The following is a 20132-nucleotide window of genomic DNA, read 5'->3' as shown; positions in this document are numbered from 1 at the left end:
AATGATTTAAGGTCTAGTCATCAAAATTAATTTTATTATATTAATAGATATTTCTTTCAATAATAAGATAGATGGAAAATAAATATATTTTATTAGTGATGATAAACGAATACATTAAGTTCAAAATTCAAAATAATATCACAAAAATCAAAGAATGATTTCAGTTCTGTGATCAGTCATAAATTATAACAGATAATAATTGAAACAAACCAAAATTAAAAATGGAAACTATTTGTATGATTTTTTTTTACTAAATATTTGAAATTCTTTACAAAGTAGAATTTATTATTTGCCATAAACTCAAATATTCAAACCCCCATATCTTTAGAACCTGATGTTGTAAACCTTTGATATTTCAAGCTCAGAATATTTGATCTAACAGAAATCATAGTTTGAAATATTTAGGGTCTTCAACATTTGGTTCCAAAGATATAGTGTTTAGAAAATCAAAGTTTGTGGCAAAGACTCAATTCCTTTCAAATTCAATAGGGACTGGGAATATACTTTAGGGACTGGGAATATACTTTAGGGACTGGGAATATACTTTAAGGACTGGGAATATACTTTAGGGACTGGGAATATACTTTAGGGACTGGGAATATACTTTAGGGACTGGGAATATACTTTAGGGACTGGGAATATACTTTAGGGACTGGGAATATAAATATATAAAGTTAAAACTGAATGAAAATATGCGATAAGAAACCACAATTGATTAATTTTGAAAGAGAAAAACATGGATAACTTTATTCTTGACAAAGCTTTTACAGGGTAATTTGAAATTACTTCTAAGGTCCCATTAAACTGATCTCCTGAATTTGAATTTTTATATTTATACATTTTATATTTTAGGAGAAGGCACTTCGACAATTGTTCCATAGTCTTCTCTCTGTAGACATTTATTCTTTATTTTCCATTTATTCTATCAGTCATTTGCTCACATGAAGTCTGATGGTACTTCATGTACACAACGGCCAAGAACTGCAACCTGAGGCCGAATTTAAAGAATTTGAGCCGCGGATTAAATATAAGCCGCAGCTCAAATATGGTTGGTTCCACTTAAATTTGTATTGAATTTTTCAAGATTTAAGCCGTCGGTCAATTAAAACCGGTTTTTGGGGGATTTAAGACATGGCTTAGATTCATTGATTTCAGACACAGGGTTACTGGGAGAGGGAAGTTAAATGTATTTACTGTGTAAACTTGTAATAGCTTAAAAATAGATAGGCTTTTCAGCTTCTCCCGGTATTGACAAAACTGTATGATATCATTTTTGCTTCATTATTTTTCGTTGTTCATTTCTAATTTTGGCAATTAAATTAAGCTTTAGACAAATTCAACCCCCCAACCCTAACTCCCTGATCCAATTCCACTCCCCCCTCCTCCAGGGGCAAATTTATATTGCTGCAATTAGAACGACTCATATTGCACAAATGACATGGTAGAACAGATGTAATGAAGAAAAGGGCCATATTGAAAATATTGTAATGCCTCTTGGGAGCATTAATGGGAATAACTTCTAATGTCCATATTGCAAATATTGTAATGCCTCTTGGGGGCTTTAATGGGAATAAATTCTAATGTCCATATTGAAAATATTGTAATGCCCTTAGGAGCTTTAACGGGAATAACTTCTAATGGCCATATTGAAAATATTGTAATGCCTCTTGGGGGCTTTAATGGGAATAAATTCTAATGTCCATATTGAAAATATTGTAATGCCCCTTGGGAGCTTTAACAGAAATAACTTCTAATGTTCATATTGAAAATATTGTAATGCCTCTTGGGAGCTTTAACGGGAATAACTTCTAATGTCCATATTGAAAATATTGTAATGCCTCTTGAGGGCTTTAACGGGAATAACTTCTAATTCCCAGAGTATGTCTGAATATCTGCATCTGAAGCAATATTGATGTTTACACCTCCAGAACTTGCTCCTGCTTCACCACCACCTCCAAGTTCTTGAGCATCCTCTTTAACCCCGACCTGATCCATCAGGATTCTTTACATTTTCATTGATAAAAGTTGTGAATTAAACATGTTGAGACTAAATCTAAATAAAGGTTAATATCGTCTTAATTTCAAATTGCCCACTCCTGTATGTCGAGTCCATTAGCGCCTGAACCAATCAGGGTTCAGTCATGTGTTTGTTGTCTGTTCTGAACCAATCAGGGTTCAGTCATGTGTTTGTTGTCTGTTCTGAACCAATCAGGATTCAGTCATGTGTTTTTGTTGTCTGTTCTGAACCAATCAGGGTTCAGTCATGTGTTTGTTGTCTGTTCTGAACCAATCAGGATTCAGTCATGTGTTTTTTGTCTGTTCTGATCCAATAAGGGTTCAGCCATGTGTTTGTTGTCTATACTGAACCAATAGAAATAGTATGTCAGTAACATCTATCTTTCTATCTATCTCATCATCCAATTAGATGTAAATCCTTATATCGGCGCTATCAGCAAATGGAAATATTTACTTCTACTGAAACTATGATTTTTTTTAGTTTTTTATCTGTAAGAGTCAAATGCGGATTTATGCTGCAGAAATAAGATAGAAAAACGACTATATCTTCCATACTACATTTTATTGATCAGAACCAGGTAGAAAGGTACTCTTGTGAGTAGGGTTTCCTTCACCTCTTTAAACTTAAAATACCAATGTCAGTCCCTCAAAGACAAAAATGGTACTTTTAAAGCTGAAAAAAACATAATTGCATTCTCAAAAAAAACTTTACACATCAATAAAAATCGAGATTCTCGCTTCAATTTACCGTTTTCTGGAACACCCTTGATTTTACACTAATAACCCTTATACGCATTGTTGTAACTAATCATTTCCTTGTCTGTCAGTTTTTTGTTGGGTCCTGCAATAGGAGCTGTGCTATTTAACTTCAGGAACTTGACGGCTTCCAGTAGCAGTTCTTCAGTTATATTCAATCTAAAATAAACAGAATTTCTCAGTTTTCATTTGATTTTTTTACACCGTTTTATATTTATCTTGATCAATTGAATATTCTTCTAATTTTAACTAAGTTTTGTTAAAAACTCTAATCCATTTATCTTTGCAACCCGATGTCATAGATCTTAGATATTATAACCTATATTTTCTGTTAAATTAAATATTTTAAGTTTGAAATATCATTCAGAGGTTTACACCAGCAGGTTGCAAATATATAAGAATTAGAAAATTTGAGTTCTTTAAAATGAAATTTCTTGATGTAGGAGTGAGAGATAACAAATCTTTAATCTAACCCATTGATAAAACTTAAATAAGAGCTAATGAAATTGAGGACTAAAAAATTGAAGAAATTGTACCTGCAGAGACATTTGCAGAGTGGAATAGTAGCACCATCAGATTTTTGAATTAAATTTTTTCTTGAAATTGATGTAGAGTTTTCTTTTAATAGAACCATTTTAACCTAAAACATTTGTATAGGGCTATTTTAACCTTAAACATTTCAATAGGACTATTTTAACCTTAAACATTTTATTATAAACTACTTTAATAGAACAATTTTTACCTTAAACATTTTAATAGGACTATTTTACCATAAAACACTATAATAGAACAATTTTACCATAAAACATTTTAATAGGACTATTTTAACCTTAAACATTTTAATAGGACTATTTTACCTTAAACACTATAATAGAACAATATTTTTACCTTAAACATTTTAATCGGACTATTTTACCATAAAACACTATAATAAAACAATTTTACCATAAAACATTTTAATAGGACTATTTTAACCTTAAACATTTTAATAGAACAATTTTACATAAAATATCTTAATAGACTGATTTACAGGGTTACCCAAAAAAAGATGAGATTTCAGAGACGACTGTGTGGAATTTATATTGTCTGTTTACGTACACATATGATTCGCTGCACTCTGCAACTGGTAAACTTGTTTTTTTTTCTTAGAGAAATGTTAAAAATGATTTTCATGAAATAAATGTAACCAACATCATATTTCGGTAATAACAACCGAGACTGTTAGAATTTTTAAGACTTTTAAAATCGCTGTGATTGTGAAATGTAAACAGACCTATATCACTAAACCTTCCCTGTAGTCATTAAAGGTCCCACACAAAATTTGGGCCCGAGCGGTTCAGCCGTTTTGATGTATTTTGGATACAAAAAGACAAGCAAATTATATATATAGATGATATAAACAAAATTTTTTATTTAAAAAATCGTATTTAAAAGGTTATTACCTGTTCCAGTTTAACACTAGAGTTAAAGGTACAAAGAGTAGAGTTGAGAGTAGAGTTAAGTGCAGAGGAGTTTCCACCAGAGTTTAATGGAACTACAGTAGTATGTGCTGTTACAAGTATAGTCCAGGCTACAAGACTCAAACAACATAAAGCTGAAAATTAAAAATTAAATTAGGAACATAATCCAGCTAAATTTTTGTAACAAACTCTGATTTTCGAATTCCTATATCTTTGCTACCCAATGGCGTAGTTCATAAATATAACAAATTATGAATTCTGTTTAATTAGTATAAGTTTGAAATATCAAAAGATTGCAATGATTTTATTTTGTGCCAAAAACCCATCAGTTGGCAAGAAAGGTTTAATAATGCTTTGTAAATATAATAGGTTCATTTGGCAACTGAACCAACCAAATTGATAATACAGCAAGCAAATCAAAATATTAATTAACTTGAATATTTTAAGATTTTTGTAAATTATTAGAAGTGTTGAAAATCTTAAATGGTTGTTTGATAATCTCAGCTAAGGAGACAACATTTTCAGTACATTCGAGATGAAATATTCTGGTCATAGGAAACTATTATGTGAATTATCAAAATTATTAAAATTGAATGCGTTTGACCCCCTCTGACACTAAACGAACAATGATGCTTCTTTTTTACAAAGTCCGCCCAAAGAGAACTATAAGTTTCAATATGTACGCAGAGTATACGCAACTGCAACTAACTTTCCTTGCATTAGAACAATGCGCAGATTAAAATTTGATTCACAAAGATATCTTTAATAGGTTTGTCTGATCAAATATGAACTAGATGTTAGATGTAGATATCCATGTTTTGATCTTGAACACATTTGGTTTTACTACAAGGTGAGGTTTCAAGCTAGATGCTAGGTTCAAGCTAGATGCTAGGTTTCAAACTAGATGCTAGGTTTTAAGCTAGATGCTAGGTTTCAAGCTAGATGCTAGGTTTCAAGCTAGATGCTAGGTTTTTATCTAGATGCTAGGTTTCAAGCTATATGCTAGGTTTCAAGCTAGATGTTAGGTTTCAAACTAGATGCTAGGTTTTAAGCTAGATGCTAGGTTTCAAGCTAGATGCTAGGTTTCAAGCTAGATGCTAGGTTTCAAGCTAGATGCTAGATGCTAAGTTTTTATCTAGATGCTAAGTTTTTATCTAGATGCTAGGTTTCAAGCTAGATGTTAGGTTTCAAACTAAATGCTAGGTTTTAAACTAGATGCTAGGTTTCAAGCTAGATGCTAGGTTTCAAACTAAATGCTAGGTTTCAAACTAGATGCTAGGTTTTAAGCTAGATGCTAGGTTTCAAACTAGATGCTAGGTTTCAAGCTAGATGATAGGTTTTAAGCTAGATGCTAAGTTTACAGGTATCGTTGTGAGTCGGGTAAACCCCTCTTTAATATATAAACTCTATATTTACCTATACAGGACATGACAACAGTTTTCTTCTTAAACCCAAAACATCCACCACCATCCTCCGACATTTTGAACAGTTTAGAAATATACTTCACGTGAAATGTTTTAGACACGGTATTCAGATGAAGTTCTTTAAAGGGATTGTGAGCGTTATTTCAAGTTACCCTCATTCCAAAAATGACAATGCCCGACTTAGAATTCGGTATTTTTGAATAATGATATGATAAAATTGTGGAAGTTTTCTAGACTCGAAATGTGTTCACTTTGATAATTTCTCCATTGCTTCTTATCAAAAATAAATGCGTGAGTCACTTTTGCTGGGAAATCAAAAATGAAAATAATCAGTTTAAAGAAACAAAAACATTGATATCGCTATTGATAACGCTTTCAAGACTAAAGTTGTAAACTTGTAAATAAGGCATTGCAATCTTTCCATTGGGACTTATTAAATAAACGCTTACCGTCCCTTTGATTTAAGATTTTTTCACTTTAATGTTTTGTTTTCATGCACATTCTTTAGAATAAAAGTTGGGTCAGGAGAAAGCTTTCTTTTAACATGTGTTCACCCATACACAGGAGACAAGAGTTGCAGGAGAATACAGGAGAATACAGGAGAAAGGACTATGATAGACTAGGAGTGAGTGTCCTGGATATTTCAGGAGAAAATTGAAAAAAAATCAAAGAATTTTATGGAAAAAATTTAAATATATAATAAAAATGGATTTAAAAAAATGTTATCAAAGAATTTCTGATCATGCTTCTAATTAGTAATTAAAATAAGTTTTTATGCATGCGTTAAAAATTAATTCATTAAGGTGACTTCATGACATGCGTGGTTTAATGTTATAAACTCCTTTTTCCTTCCAAGGATGATAATCATTTAAATAATTCAAATATAAAAAACCGTCAAATAAAAACTCTTTTATTTGTAGATAAATGAAATAACATGAAATATAAAATCTTCTAAACAACTATAAATCTGGGAATTATTGAAACAAATCAAGATACTTTTTGCTTAAATACTAACATGCATATTATACTTAAAAATTGCATACAAAAAGAAGAAGAAAAATTAGATTAAAAATTGTAATTCGCAATAGAACAATTTGATGTGGAACAAAAAAACAGAGCTTGTACTGTAATACACAAGGTGTCCCACAAAACAGAGCTTGTCCTGTAATACACAGGGTGTCCCACAAAACAGAGCTTGTCCTGTAATACACAGGGTGTCCCACAAAACAGAGCTTGTCCTGTAATACACAGGGTGTCCCACAAAACAGAGCTTGTCCTGTAATACACAGGGTGTCCCACAAAAAAGAGCTTGTACTTTAATACACAGGGTGTCCAACAAAACAGAGCTTGTCCTGTAATACACAGGGTGTCCCACAAAACAGAGCTTGTCCTGTAATACACATGGTGTCCCACAAAACAGAGCTTGTCCTGTAATACACAGGGTGTCCCACAAAACAGAGCTTGTACTTTAATACACAGGGTGTCCCACAAAACAGAGCTTGTCCTGTATTACACAGGGTGTCCCACAAAACAGAGCTTGTACTTTAATACACAGGGTGTCCCACAAAACATGACAGTAGCAAAACGCCTTGAAGGTCGTCTTTGATTTTTGGATAAACTTGCTGCTTTTATTTGTCAACCTAATCTTAGAAGTAAAACTTTAGAGATAAAAATAACTAAAAAACCTCTAGTTCTGGCATTTCCAAAATGTTGTCTTCCTTTTTTGTGCTTTTAATTTCGTTTAGATTTCGACAATTTTTTTTTTTAATAAAATTGAAATCTGAACGAAATTCTTATTATCTCCGGTAATATTGACAGCACTAAAAAGGCAGACTCCATGTTGGAAATGCCAGGACTAGAAGAGTTTTGTGGTTTTTTGTTTCAAGAATCATACAATGTTAAAGTAGGTTAACGACTGATTGTCACAAATCAAACTAAAGATCAAAGACGTCTTTCAATGGTAAAAATAAATATTTTTAATGATAGAAAAGTGTTAAAATATTCATGTTTAGCGTTAAATTAAAGTGATGGAATGCTTGATTCAAGGTTAAACAAAGTTATCGATAGTTAAAAAAAATTCATATATCGAAGGCTATAAAAAAAATTAAAGGCCAAAGTGTTGAAAATTTATGCATTTTTATACATCAGTTTTCTTTTCAACACAACTTTAATAAATAAAGAATGTTCAAATGATATTTTTTCAAATGTGTATTACAAAAAAATTTGTAATTTGATTGGAGATTGCTAAAACCCAACTTTCCTTAAAGCTCAGTTTAAAAATAATTAATTCCGCCCAATCGTACATGGAAACTTACTTATTATTTCTCTAAAGGCGTCTCATCAGTCATCATTTTTTATTATTTCATGGGAGTGGGACCAAATTCAAGAAATAGCTAGATTTCATAAAATTACTTTTTCGGCAGTACAACTTCTATTGTGCGCTTTGTGGTTCAACTTAGTCTATAGTGCAGCTAGACTACTTATCAATATATAAATAGGACGGACCCTGGAACATTTTAATGTTTAGTCCATAGCTTGGACTTTTGGGGAGTAAATTTCCCTTTAGCACTGTTTTGATCATTCAGAATCAATCTATATATACAATCATGAAATGCTGTCATAAAAATATTCTTTCCAAAATTTTAGGGTTGAAAACTGTTTTTAAAACGTGAAAGAAATGTTATCTATTTAGTCAGGGAGCTGGGAGGGGGGATGTGACGTGATGGACCCCCGGGGCCCCCCGTCTGGAAAGGAAAACAAATTTAAGCCCCCCCCCCCTTCCTGGCCCCCCCTGAGAAAAAACATTAAAAATCGCCCCTAAACCTGATGTCTTTGCTGATACATAGACATCTTAATGATTGATTGTTATAAATTAGAGAAAGCTGAAATAAAGAAAATACAGAGAACAGATTTTTCTTATATTTACATCCGGTTCCGGTCCTCACCCAACACATTTATCTTTACATTTATTATTTTTAAACGAAGTTACCACTTTTTTAGGTCGATATTTGAAAAATCCCAATTTTCTCAAAAACGGCTGCTCATCAGATTTGTTAGAAACATGTTTTGAAATCAGCTAACCCTATACTTTCAATTTCCAGAAAAATATGGGGTAATTTTTAGTGAGATCTAAAACCTGTCATGTGCTTAGAATTTTTTTAAAAAGGTACAACAAATTATGAGAGGATAGGCCGGGGTGGGGGTTAGAATTAAGGAAGGGCTTTGGGGGCCACCATGGGTCAAACAAAATATGTTTTTACCTAAAATTATTAAAAACTCGAATAACACCTATAAGGTCATTAGCTGATTAACTAAATAATTGTTTTACTTGAATATATGGTGTTATGGAAACGTCTCAACAAGGAAAGATATCTACAAAGTTACGAAATACTAGCTGCAGAGCCCGGCGTTGCCCGTGTAATAAAAAAAACTAATAATAAACAAAAACTTATACAGTTATTGAAAAAAACTTATATTTCAATTCTACAAAATCTACAAATTTCTATAAAAAAATTTTAAGTTTTTAAATTCTGATAAATTTTTGCGTTTTCTCGTTTTCAATGAATCAGAAAAGGTAAATACTTCTTAGATATTAAATGCAAAATTTCAATATGTAAAGCAAAATCACAAAAATATTTGTGAATTATTATCTGCTGAGGTTAGACCAGAGAGTAGATATATCAGAGATATTCTTGTTCTCCAAGCTTGACAAGGACTCTAGGAGATTATTTGATAAGTTTAGACCAGAGAGTAGATATATCAGAGATATTCTTGTTCTCCAAGCTAGACATAGGACTCCTGGAGATTATTTGTTAAGTTTAGACCAGAGAGTAGATATATCAGAGATATTCTTGTTCTCCAAGCTTGACACAGGACTCCTGGAGATTATTTGTTAAGTTTGGACCAGAGAGTAGATATATCAGAGATATTCTTGTTCTCCAAGCTAGACAAGGACTCCTGGAGATTATTTGATAAGTTTAGACCAGAGAGTAAATATATTGGATAGATACTTGTTCTCCAAGCTTGACAAGGACTCCAGGAGATTATTTGATAAGTTTAGACCAGAGAGTAAATATATTGGATAGATACTTGTTCTCCAAGCTTGACAAGGACTCCAGGAGATGATATGATGCTTTTAGACCAGAGAGTAGATATATCAGAGATATTCTTGTTCTCCAAGCTTGACAAGGACTCCGGGAGATTATTTGATGAGTTAAAATCAGAGAGTGAATATATCTGAGATATTCTTTTTCTCCAAGCTTGCCAAGGACTCAAGGAAATCATTTGATAAGATTTGATCAGAGAGGGGATATATCGGAGAGATGTTTGTTCTCCAGAATAGACAAGGACTTCAGGAGATTATTTGATGAGGTTTGCCCATAGAGTAGATATTTCAGAGAGATGCTTGTTCTCCAGGCTTGACAAAGACTCCAGCAGATTCCCCAGGATTTCAAAATATAGAAGACAGAGCTTAGTTTCTTCATTTATACAGAGAAGGGCGAAGGCCTGAAAAAGTCAATTTAATTTTAACATAGATTAATATAAATACAGATAGAACACTAGATGTCGTCTTCTCAAGATTTTGGGATTGTTCGTTCACAAAAACCTTGAATCAGAAACTATTCCTTGTAATTCAACGCGGCAGGGGTGTAACTCATTTTGGCTTCTGCCTCAGGGTTACTGTGAACGAGCAACCCCTAAATCTAGAAAAGACGACATCTAGTGTTCTATCTGTATTGTTATTAATCTGTTAATTTCAAGTTTATCTCTCAATTAAAGAATGTGATCTTAATTTGAAAACCTTTTAGGCATTTAAGCTCAGCTCCACACGAGAATCAAGATTTTACAAATTTTTCTCAGAACAAACTTGTAGAAAGTGCATAAAAAATGTTAAAATTTTTAAAATTTTAAAAATTAACCAGAATTACTGGGATAGTTGTCTTCTTTTCAGTTTAAAATGTCAATTAGGATTTTGTAGTTTGAAAAAAAGGGTTTTGTAACCTCTACTATTAGGGATATGAATGGTTTTCACTTATTTAAAAAATGAACTGATCGTAATTCGTTAAGGACATAGAAAAAACAAACAACAAAACGGTCATTATCAAAATCAATTGTTTTCCAATCGTTTTAAAGAAGACAACAATCATTCTACTTTTTTCTGTATCCCCACTGTACCTGTCTACTTTCCAGATCTGAGAGTACAATCTCATGTTCCCCAATCCTTTGTTCAATTTGTTCCCGCCAGGTAGAGTTTACAGCCAGCACACCTCTTCAACAAATATCTTATATTAGTTCAATTTGTTCCCGCCAGGTAGAGTTGACAGTCAGCACACCTCTTCAACAAATATCTTATATTAGTTCAATTTGTTCCCGCCATGCAGAGTTGACAATCAGCACACCTCTTCAATAAATATCTTATATATTATTTTAATTTGTTCCCGCCTGCGCAACTCAGAGTTGTCGGTCAGATCATATATTACCTAATTTCTAAGGTTCTATAAATAAAAAAAAAGATATAAACACTTATCTGAGTAAGGCTGTGCTAACTTTCGTTAACCCTAAACAAACTGGGGAGGGGGCGTTTTGAGTCTCCCTTGTAGTTTTTTTTTGTCCTAGCACTCTCATTTTTGACACTATCACCGTGAAATTTTGTGACTTTTAATGAAAAGTAGTGTAGAGGATATTTTGTTAAAAAATTTTTTTTTTAAAGGGTAGGGAACAGGATGGAAAAAAAGTCCGGTCTGTGAAAAAAATCTAACTTTTTTGTCACATATTTCTAGGGGCGGGGGCGTATCTTCCTTGCAACTCGCAAATTTTCATTAACTTATTAGAATTGTAACTTAAATAAATGGATACCTTGTATCTCTTCGTTTTATCATTCCAAGCTTTTCCATTCCTCTTTTCTGGTCTTGAGCCAAACCTTTCTCATGTCTGGAAATATTCATTAAAAAGTTGATACCATTACAAAAATGTATTAACAATTCCCATTTTTTATTTTATTTATTTAAATCCACAGGACGCATACCTTTCTCGAGTCTTAAAATATTCACCAAAAAAATATTGTTTTCTGCAATATTGATTATTATTATTGTTATTACTTGATAATTGATATTCCTAGCTATAAGTTACATTTTTATTAATTTTATTTCCGTATTACTTATCTGACTGTATGCTTTTACAGGGCAAAGACAGATAGTAATAAAATACAGTGATAACCAAAGAACTTTGGAATGTTGGTGGCCTTTGTTTTTTTTAACGTTTGTTTTAAATTTCTTTTTGTTGTTTCTCATATTTCATATTTCTCAAGGTCATAATGCAAGGAAAGTTGATTGCAGTTGCGTATACTCTGCGTACATATTGAAACCAGTTCTCTCTGGGTGGAATTTGTAAACAAGAATAGATGCATTATTGTTCGTTTAGTATCCGAGGAGGATAAAAGCATTAAATTTTGATAATTTTGATAATTCACATTATAGCTTCCTATGACCAGATTATTTCTTTGATTTTTTTTGTGAAAGATGGATCCCATGTCAGGCTGTGACATCCGACTTGTGTTTACATTACCGCCCAGAGACAGTACACTGCATAAATATGTGAAATAACTTTCCTTGGATTATAACCTTGATATTTCTAATTATTGATTGTTCAGAGGCCGGTATATGCCCTTTAGTGTTGAATATCATTAATTGATACTTGATCTCTGTATACTCACCGCTGAGAGAGATCTTCAAACCCATTGAGTACATCCAGGAGAAGAAGAACCTTCTGAAGACAATCATCATCTTCAGCATGTTCAAGAACAGCATACTTCTTTCCTAAATAAAGGGTGTTAAAAAAAAACACTTCACACTATTTTCTCTCAGAGGCTTTATTTTCAACCAGATCATAATCAAATTAATAGCACTGTAGCACAATGTCTCTATAGGATGCTATGCACTAGATGGTCAACCCTGCTCTGAATAAATGCTCTTTGTCCGGAGAAAGGGTAGAGTCATTGTCTCTTTTTTACATTTATATATTTTATATATTTTTTTATATATTACATTTTTTATATTTAGAAATTTTTAGAAGCATTTTGATTTTCATTCTCATTAGAATAAATATTCAAAAGCGTAAAGATTCTATTCATGATTTATTTTTTTATGTTTGTCTATGATAATTTCGTAGATTCAGGATTTATATCATCTTGTTTATTGGATTCAGGATTTATCTCATCTTGTTCAGTGGATTCAGGATTTATCTCATCTTGTTCAGTGGATTCAGGATTTATCTCATCTTGTTAAGTGGATTCAGGATTTATCAAAACCTTGTTCAGTGGATTCAGGATTTATCTCATCTTGTTTAGTGGATTCAGGATTTATCTTATCTTGTTTAATGGATTCAGGATTTATCTCATCTTGTTCAGTGGATTCAGGATTTATCTTATCTTGTTTAGTGGATTCAGGATTTATCTCACCTTGTTCAGTGGATTCAGGATTTATCTCATCTTGTTCAATGGATTCAGGATTTATCTCATCTTGTTCAGTGGATTCAGGATTTATCTTATCTTGTTTAGTGGATTCAGGATTTATCTCATCTTGTTCAGTGGATTCAGGATTTATCTCATCTTGTTCAGTGGATTCAGGATTCATCTCATCTTGTTTGCTGGATTTTATTCTTGACTATATAGAGCTGGGTGTTCTTAGCAGGGAACGGTCGTTTTAGCAATAAATAAACCGGATTTCTCATTAACGATCACATCGTTCAAAAAAATTAACGAACGCAGTTAGAACTGTTCTTGAACAAACTGGAACGATAACAAACTGATGAGTGTGAAACGAAACGAACTCTTAATTCTTCTTAACAATCATTAAATGTTATTGCCCAAGAATTAAATCTAAAATTCGATTATAAAAATTAAAATCAAAATTGTATTTCACCGGTACTGCTTAAATCACCTCTTTAATGCCCTTTAGTTTAAAATAAAATGAAAATATATGTCAAAAACTTTTTCAACTTTGATGAACCTCCCAGTTTATACCTTAAGGAGATCCAAAATATTTGAAAACTTGGCCTTTATAGATCAAACCGGTCACTCCAGTCTTTTTATGGGTTTAATTTTAACAATTATGTACCGTACCTAAGAACTACTCTTACCCAAGGTAATGTAAGCCTAAAGAGAATTTTGTACTCAGAATACTTTAATAGACGACGAACTCCTTCTTGGTAGCTGTACTAATTGTTAGGGGTTATTTGTCAACAAACGCATCAGAAACTGGACTTGAACCGAAACATGAAATTGAACCCCAGTAATTTAAGATATTTAACTGCCTTCTTTGCATGACTTATTCTCTCTTTCAGTTTCATGTTCATGTCAAAACTATAGATAATGTTTCTACAAATTAACCCCTAATTAGATTGTTTGTAAACTGACTGCTAAACCAGTTTATATAGCCACCGAAACCGAGTTCATTGTGTATTCCAGATTTGTTTTTTGTACAGTAAAAAAATTCTCTTATGGCCTACCTTCAGGAAATAGGAATAAAAGGAAAGAAAATGGCGCTGGTCTGGCAAGAGAAAGCCAGTCGCGCTGCTTTGCAGAGAAGTTCGGTAAACCTTAAACACACTCTATTGGTAAAGACACACAACATGACTACAGTCAAGGAAATTGAAGAACAATGTTGTCAATTATAATTAAGCTTGAATAAGGAGATAGCTTATTGTAAACTATTATTCTTTGCATGAAAATTTGGCTTATAGTGTTAACTTAAATATATAAATAATATATTACATGTATATTAAACTTATTTTTAAGTAAACAATTAACAATAAACAATAAACAAATATCCTCTCCTAAACTGTACAAATACGTACCGAGATTTGTATGTACTGTATATACCTACATGCAGTACACACCTTCAATACGGTAAACTTTACACACACTCTTTTGGTACAGACACACACACACATGACGTTTCCACCCCCTGCTTATGGCCTAGCTTTGGTTTTACCTACCCAGTAAACTAAACTGTTTAGAAGCAGAATACATTTGTTCCTTTATTCTCGTCCATTCAGAAGTAGGGGATACATCACTATTGGAGAGCAGAGCAAACTCCTGAATGCAAACAAGTAAAAATCACCTTGTTGAAAAAGAAGATCATTCTCGAACAAAAAAAAATTGTTTTAAAAGTGTACATTTTCTATTTCAACTACGGTTGAGGGCAAACAAATTAATTGTGCAGACAAGTCATAAGGATCAAATCATTAGCAAAGTTGTTTTATTTGGTAATTAGAAAACTCTCAAATAGGAAGACGACGTTTAAATTCAAATTATAATTTTTAAAGTCCAATAAGCATGAGACATAGCAATGGTGCAATGGTGCAGTGTAAATAGACCCATTTTCCTTAATTACTGATTCAATAGGTGTCTGGTAAATAACAACATCAAATACACTCAAATATTGCTTTAAAATCGTTTGTCTATCTCAGAGTTTTCTGGTGATCACGATTAGTGTAATTACGTCCGAAAATGTTGAGATATTTTTAAATAATATTATTTTGTTTTTTTTTTCCTTAGAAAGTTGGTCAATATCTGTAGCTGTTTGTCCTTGTCTTCTAACCATGGACCCAAATAAAGTTCCTTACAATATAAAAATTAATCAATTTTAAAACATTCATTGGAATTTAAGATGCTCCACAAAATCTTAAAGTTGACTAAATGAAGTTAATAAAAAACTTAATGTGTTAGTTTTGCTCGATTATTTTTAGGGTTTCCACTGGAATTCCGGCTTACGGTTTACGTACGGAAATGATCCATAATTTTTTTTCCATTTCCATTTTGGAAAAGGTTCCATAATTGCGGAATTCCAGATCAATTCCGGAACAACTCTTTTATCCGTAAACCGGAAATTTCCGGAACCCTGTTCCATAATTCCGGACTTTTCTGGAATATTGTTTCGGAAAATTAAAGTTTACGGAAAAATTGTTCCGAAATATTCCTAAAAAAACGTTGGAAACATTTGAAACTTATGCAAAAGATAAAACCAGTTACCAATACTATTAACATAATAATAATAAAATGGGCTCCTGATATAGCTGTATATTGAAAACAAGAAATTTTGAGTTTACTACACAAATTCATATTCCCATTCTGGAAACCAGTTTTTCAGGTTTACGGAACGAAACCTGGAATTTTTTTCAGTTTACATATGGAACCCGAAAATTTTGGCTATTTACGAAATGGAAACTGGAATTTTTTTAACTTGACAGCTTCTCTTTGTTTCCATGTTTTTATTTATCCATGCTGTTTTTAAAGCTTGATATAAATCAAAATTGAAATAGAAAGTCGTCTTCATTGTATTTATATAATCACCTCCCACCGTATCACATTTAAATGTTGTATTTTAAGATAAAAGGTAAACAAGGGAGAGAGAGAGAAACTTCTTTGTCGTTTACGACAAATGATATTGTTCTTGAAAATTATAAAAATAGTAATTTACCCAAATGATGCAAAACCTCCAATAAGCTGGACATTTTTGTCCGGTAAGCCATAACACTAGCCCTTAATCCAGGGGTGGCAACATCTCTAAAAAATAATAATTGTTTTTCTTCAATTAAAATAAAAGTTATATTTTATTATACCTTGCCCTTGGTCCGTCTTCATTGAGCATAAACTCATCTGGGAGATGCCTGAAATAAGCATTAAGCCAGTTAGATCAATCGTTTGGGTTTAATTAAAAGAACTGAGTAATTGCCACAAATTCTGATTTTCTATAACTCCTATCTTTTCAAACTGATGTAGCAGACCTTTGAAATATCAATTAGATATACACTATCAGGTTTTAAAGGTATAGGGACTCTAATCCTTATTCAAAATATCTTTTCTATTAAAAGATTAATAAATGCAGACTTCAAAGAGAGGACAAGTGAAGTCATGTCTCTCTGAGCTTTGAAGTGTAATAATTGATAAATTCATTATGACCTGCATGTTTTTAAAAAGATCATATTGTTCAACTTATCCTTTATACACTAATTAGTCCTTCTATTGAGTATATTGACATGATTTTGAAAAGTTAAAATATGCGCTGTTCACATACATATCGACCACACCACATTATTATGTCTCTAAGTTTGTCTTTTGGTCAACAATCTGTCAGAGTTCTAAAAATATCGCTAGTACATCACTTGTCCTGTCTGTGTTATTTGTACAATACCTGAACTGATCTTTCAGATAATTTGCAAAATCATTAGAGATGTCAGTCAGAAAGAACTTGATCATGAGATCCATGCTGAAAGCTGGATGTGACGTCACGATAGAAAGCCAGCGTGTTAATGCTTTCCTCCGCTGATCAATGGTGTCGCTGTCAACACCCGCCACCTTTGCCATTAACTTGGCTGGCGGGAGCTAAAAAGTATAAAGACGATTAATCCATTGTATGCTAACCCCCCCCCTTCCTTTTGTGTTTAAAAAAAAGTAAAAATACCTTTGGAACTATCCTGTAGGGAAACCTTTGCAGTAGGAGCTCGTACAGAGACTATAAATGAAAATAATATTTCTATAAATGTTATTTCTATGAGAATGATTCAAACTTTTAAATTAGGAAACCTAGAGATATGTTCTGAAAAAAATAAAAAGTTTTAATTTTACCTGAAAATCTGAATATCTCCTGTTAACCTCCGATCTAAATCTTTCAGACTTAACCAGATATTCAACATGTCTCAAAATTATTCCTAGATCAAAATAAGTAAAATTCTTCGGGGCCTTTTTGAATTTTGAAATATAAATTAAAAGGCAAAGTATGGATGGGGCGTCTAATGTTGGAATTTGCCTTACGCTGAAGTGTTTGCCAAAAAGTAGAAATGAACAAGGAAAAATAATAGAATCGAATATTTATGATATCATGCAATTTTGTTAAAACCGGGAGAAGCTGAAAGGCAAATCCGACAATACTTCAGCTAATAAAGAAATAAAAAACAAACACAAAAAAATAAAAATAAAAAATAAAAACGACATTCCGGCGTAATAGTCTAGTTTTCACTTTTTAAGTGATGGGGTTTGGCCGGCTATATTGACAGTTGGTGAATAGTTAAAAATGTCTTTTCCCATGATTTTTTGTTAAGTTGTTTAAAACCAAATAGAGTACAAATAAATATTTTATCGCGGTCAAATTATAGTTAAAATTATTTCAAAGTAAAATATATATGAGTAAAAGATTTCTTTTACAAAATCAATATAAACTGCAAAAAGTCTTACACCTTATACAGTACGGTGTTTGGGCGATTATACCAATACAATGAAGACGACTTTCAGTTTCCAATTTGATTTATATCTAGCTTTTAAACAACATGGATTCACAAATAAATGAAAACAAAGAGAAGCTGTTAATTAAAAAAGCTTTAATTACTTGTAAACTTGTAATTCGAAAAAAGCTTGTTAATACAAACTTAAATTAAAAAGTCGTCTTTATATTTTATTGATATTATGGCCTACCACCGTATATAGATGAAGACATTTAAAACTATTTACGTACTCTCAAGTTTCTTAGGATACCCACGAAACTGGCCCACACGCTTTGTTTTAAGTACAAAGTTACAAAAATCGTTTTAAATTATATGGTAAATGTCGTCTTTTGGAAAATTTAAAATTAATTGATATATTTGCGTTCACAATTTGAATTACAATAGTTTTATGAGCACCGACTTAGATCAAAGGATTAATTAATTAATTAATTAGTCAAAATATCTACATTTCTATAAGCTCAACTCAACGGTGGGTTTTAGCTCTCCCTCATGATTCCAGTTAGGTTTTTAAATGTCGTCTTTTATAAATTCAGTTTTTAGCATAATTGACTTTATTTGAAGCATTCTACCTTTTTTCTGAGGAATAAGTTGGACAGTGATTGAATCAACGCTAATTATTGTAGAAATGTTAATTAGATTTGTAGTTCCTGACATTATATCAATCCAGTTAAACTGAATTCAGAGTTTTGTGTTTGGCTTCTTATCATTTAGAAATTTGTGGTTTTTTATGACAATAACAAACTGCAGCTGGCAAAAGAGGTGTCCGTAATATTAATTTATAAATTAAAATTTCAACCTACTTTTATCCTACTTTTTACAATGCTTTTTTAATGCAGAATGAAACTTATACAGGGGGACCCAGAACAAACAGGGATTAGGATTTTTAGCACACCCTTTAATCGCTTGAAATTTACTCAAAAATGTGCTTTGGTTTATTGTTTTTAATTTTAGAAGGGGTTTTTAAAGTAATCTCTCTGTTGGTTTCAAACCAAAAATTTTCATTTTAATCTATCTGAACCCCCTGAGATTTTTAATCCAAGGTGTATACGTTCTGTAGTCCTATACCCAGAACTCTAAAAGGAGAAACCTAAACAAGATTGGTTGCAGAATTCCTAGTTTCATGATTGGAACAGCTTTGCTAAATATTTGGAAAATATTAGAAATAGGCGCACGATTCGTTTGCATTACATCAATTGGGGACTCTTAAAGAAAAAAATTGAAATATAAACATTATGTTAACCTCAGAAAGTATTCATTATTATGATTTCTAAGCATTTTTAAGCTGTTTTCTCTCTGCAATATAGATTTAAATAGAATAATAAAAATTATCAATTGTTTATAGTTAACAGATAGGTTTTTGAAATTAGACTCAGTTAATTTGCGCCCAACGGAAGCATCGAACGCCAAAATGTTATTTGAATGACCCCTTCTAAAGAAATTTTTCGAGTCATTTCAAAAGATTATTATTGGAACTTTAACACGATAATCCCTTTTTTGGACACCCTTTATATTTATTAATTTTGTATAAAAATATTCAGGAAAATATATAAACTGTATAAACTATATAAACTATATAAACTATATAAACTATATAAACTATGTAAACTATATAAACTATATAAAGTATTGGTATGATACACAATGCAAGGTAAGCCTTTAACAATATTTAATGTGAAATACAGGGTGGGTGTCTTTCAACTTTGGATTTACTTGTGCAGACAAACAGTCGTCAACCTATACTTTCACATTCAGTAGTCAACCTATACTTTCACATTCAGTCATCAACCTATACTTTCACATTCAGTCGTCAACCTATACTTTCACATACAGTCGTCAACCTATACTTTCACATACAAGATTCTTGTAGCAATAACCACAATAATTCTCATAGTCCTGCCGTTTCCAAAATAAAAATAAATATCTCGAACCAAACCCGAGCCCGCGATTTAAAAACATCACGGTTCGATCCGTAATTCCTTAAACCCGATTTTAAAACCCGATCTTCAAACCAACTCTGACGACAGCTTGTGTCACGTGATTGACAGCTGCAAGATCTTCAAACCAACTCTGACGACAGCTTGTGTCACGTGATTGACAGCTGCAAGATCTTCGGCTTGACTTAATGAGTTACGCCCAATGAAAATGAAACCGACTTGTTTTTTGAACTCCTAACTCTATAGAAAATAAGATGCAGCTT

General features: G+C 32.1%; 2 protein-coding genes across 2 annotated transcripts; both read right to left on the bottom strand.

The window, feature by feature from the left end:
- Positions 1-405: 405 nt before the first annotated feature.
- LOC111717886 (uncharacterized) lies at positions 406-6253 on the bottom strand. Its single transcript, XM_023493348.1, has 6 exons — positions 6111-6253; positions 5649-5774; positions 4215-4366; positions 3309-3412; positions 2832-2931; positions 406-1986 (listed from the first exon to the last, which is right to left on the bottom strand). Exons 2-6 carry the CDS (start codon positions 5710-5712, stop codon positions 1867-1869), a joined length of 540 nt encoding a protein of 179 aa, XP_023349116.1. The 5' UTR covers positions 5713-5774; positions 6111-6253; the 3' UTR covers positions 406-1866.
- Positions 6254-9174: 2921 nt separating this feature from the next.
- LOC111717885 (sorting nexin-8) lies at positions 9175-18615 on the bottom strand. Its single transcript, XM_023493347.1, has 12 exons — positions 18505-18615; positions 17283-17365; positions 17119-17169; positions 16849-17039; positions 16277-16324; positions 16135-16220; positions 15208-15275; positions 14651-14750; positions 12369-12471; positions 11513-11587; positions 10832-10925; positions 9175-10162 (listed from the first exon to the last, which is right to left on the bottom strand). Exons 1-12 carry the CDS (start codon positions 18587-18589, stop codon positions 10016-10018), a joined length of 1131 nt encoding a protein of 376 aa, XP_023349115.1. The 5' UTR covers positions 18590-18615; the 3' UTR covers positions 9175-10015.
- Between the last annotated feature and the right edge of the window lie 1517 nt (positions 18616-20132).

The sequence above is a fragment of the Eurytemora carolleeae genome, unplaced genomic scaffold, assembly GCF_000591075.1.
Source record: "Eurytemora carolleeae unplaced genomic scaffold, Eaff_2.0 scaffold1386, whole genome shotgun sequence".
Classification (NCBI taxonomy): Eukaryota; Metazoa; Arthropoda; class Copepoda; order Calanoida; family Temoridae; genus Eurytemora; species Eurytemora carolleeae.
This window is presented reverse-complemented; position numbering and strand designations above follow the sequence as displayed.